This window comes from Sinocyclocheilus grahami, unplaced genomic scaffold (genome assembly GCF_001515645.1).
Source record: "Sinocyclocheilus grahami isolate Dianchi unplaced genomic scaffold, SAMN03320097.WGS_v1.1 scaffold3918.1, whole genome shotgun sequence".
In the NCBI taxonomy this organism is placed as follows: domain Eukaryota; kingdom Metazoa; phylum Chordata; class Actinopteri; order Cypriniformes; family Cyprinidae; genus Sinocyclocheilus; species Sinocyclocheilus grahami.
The window spans coordinates 11,480-13,894 of NW_015508951.1; the positions used below are offsets into that span (position 1 = coordinate 11,480).

The 2,415-nt window shown below is 38.1% G+C and overlaps 1 protein-coding gene across 1 annotated transcript in view; it reads left to right on the plus strand.

Moving 5' to 3' along the window:
* Nucleotides 1–2,415, plus strand: part of LOC107576550 (centromere protein F-like) — a gene marked incomplete at its 3' end in the record, with an annotated part of 7,357 nt that overhangs the window by 1,176 nt on the left and 3,766 nt on the right. Inside the window, exons 2-4 of the mRNA XM_016262712.1 lie at nt 1,015–1,118; nt 1,402–1,445; nt 1,544–1,808. Coding sequence (XP_016118198.1) covers nt 1,015–1,118; nt 1,402–1,445; nt 1,544–1,808 — 413 coding nt within the window. The remainder of the gene's footprint in view (nt 1–1,014; nt 1,119–1,401; nt 1,446–1,543; nt 1,809–2,415) is intronic.

Consider the following 2,415-nt stretch of genomic DNA (forward strand, 5'->3'; position numbering starts at 1 on the left):
ACGCAAACCGAGCCGAGTCATACCACGCAGTGGAAAAGCGCCATTGGAGTCCCACTATCCTAAAGAGAGAGCCACCAATCAGAGAAGTTGCCGTTATATAAACGGGAATATCGCACACTCCAACCAGTCACCCACACTCAAATTTTTTGTATTAGGAAGTGGATCATGTGACAGCCACATCCTGCAATTTCATTGGTTGTAGCTGTGTATTTGCATAAAATTTAACTTATAGCCAAGGGTCTCTGGTGTTTAGTGTGCCTCATCACCCACTCTCATTAAAAATGAATGACTTCTGGTTGCTTTGTTGCTGCACATCACTGTCAATATGAATGTCCCTTAAAGAAATACTTCACCCAAAAAGGAAAATTAATTTTCTTTTTATGTGGTGTGTGTCTTTAAAGTGGAGATTTCCTGTATTTTTAATAAGTTCCTGGTTATTGCTGTTTTCTAAAGAGATAACATTTCAGTACATTTGTTACTTAAACCTAATACTGTGTTTTGTTAAATATATAACTATATAAAATAGTTTTCTTTATTTGTAATGAAGCTGAAATAAAAGAAAAATGTAATGAAAACCTTAAACTTTACAAATGTAAACAAAAATGAGAAATGTTGTCTTGAACTAAATGAAATAAAATGTTTAATTTGAAGTACTAAAAGTGAAATGAAAAAAAAAAAACGAATAAAGATGACAAAAGCACATAACAAAGTTGCTTAACCTACAGTTTCTCTCCTAAAAGAGAACTGAGAAAAAATAAATAAAAGCTAATTTAAAATATTAATAAATAATATAATACTATACACATAATCCTAAAATAACCCTGGTGTGGCACCTGTTATGGGGACTGTATCACGAGATAACTGACAATAGTCAGCTCTAAGGTGCAGTAGTGATTTCTGTACTACTAGTAGCACCAATAAGAATTTAAATTTGTTTTTGTGTAACTTGTTTGCCCCATTACTCTGTTGTATATATCAACCTATAACAAGCACCATCTCTTTCTCTGCATGTAGGCTTGAGGCGGAGCTGGAAAAGCAGCATAAGGGAAATGGCTCTGGGGAATCCATGTTGTTTTCCACACCTTGTTGGAACATGAGCTCTCCCTGGGACAACAACGGTAGCATCCTTCACGCTCAGTCCATTCCTTTTTCTCACTTTTTTGTCTCTGACTCTACTTCAAAGAATGCAAAATGTATCCCCTGATTAAGTAGGGGAAAGAGTGTTGGCATTGTACCATGCAAGAGTGGACTGATTGCATGGTACAATGTGTGATTGCATTGTCTCATTCTGATTTGATCTTTGTGTGCATGTTCGTATGTTTTTTAGCATATGGGATGCATCTAGAAAGATCTATTCATCATTATTCTTTTGCTGTTGTTATAACCTGTTTAACTCTTCAGGTGGTTTCAGAGTGGAGAGTGAAAGCAAAACACAGCATGCCAGAGTAAGTCACGTATATTTTTAAGAGCAACCTCTTAATAAGAAATATGTTGTTTATGAATATAATTCCTGACTCATTTGTCTGTGATCTGTCTGTTGTAGCAGCAGCTGCAGTTTGGAGACGTCCCCAAGCCATCGGCGGGCGGGGCTACCTCCCCGTTTCCACAGCAACCTCATAAATCCCCACCCCTTCGGCAACACATCCGTCAATCGGAACCGTCCACCCCCTCCTCTTTGTTTCCATGGGAACGTGAGAATTTGTGGTCCACTCCCAAAGGACGACCAGCTTCCTCGGTTTCATCCAGTGATGTCATAATCAAGAACAGTGACTCAGGGATGGAGGAAGCCTTGAGGAATGAGATAGATGGTGAGCTTCTCCACAAACTATTGGGGTTTCAGATGTTTTGCACTGAAAAGCTGAATTTTAATCAGATTTTCAGGCATCCCTGAGTAAAATGAAACCAGGAAGCTTTTTGCAACCAGCCCAGAGTCTTTTACAATGCGCTTTATTGCTTAAATTCTAAAGCACAGATTGAGTTACATTTCTCTTCCTGGGTTGTTTGAATCCAGGACATTTGCTTGTCTGCTCTGTAATAATCATAAATGAAAGCAGTCTAAAGTCACTATTTACAGTGTGTTGGCATGGCAGCCAATGAGATCAACCTGGTCAGTGGCATGAGCAGATTTGTGTAGTATTTGCATGTTTAAGGAGGGAAGAGATTTTTACAGCAGTCGTAGCTTCAGATTGTGCTGGAAATAAATTGGTTGCATACCTACATTTGCCATAAGAATGTGTGTGTTTAAGCTTAAGGTAGTTTAAGGAAATGAAGTGTAGTTTTATTTATTTTGTACAGCTCTGTTTGCCCATTAACCAAGGGAGAGTATCATGTTTATTCATTGAATGTCAGGTGTATTTACATAAGCATCCTGATTATTAGTGGGTGAAGTAGTCAGGCTTCCAATAATAATATCCC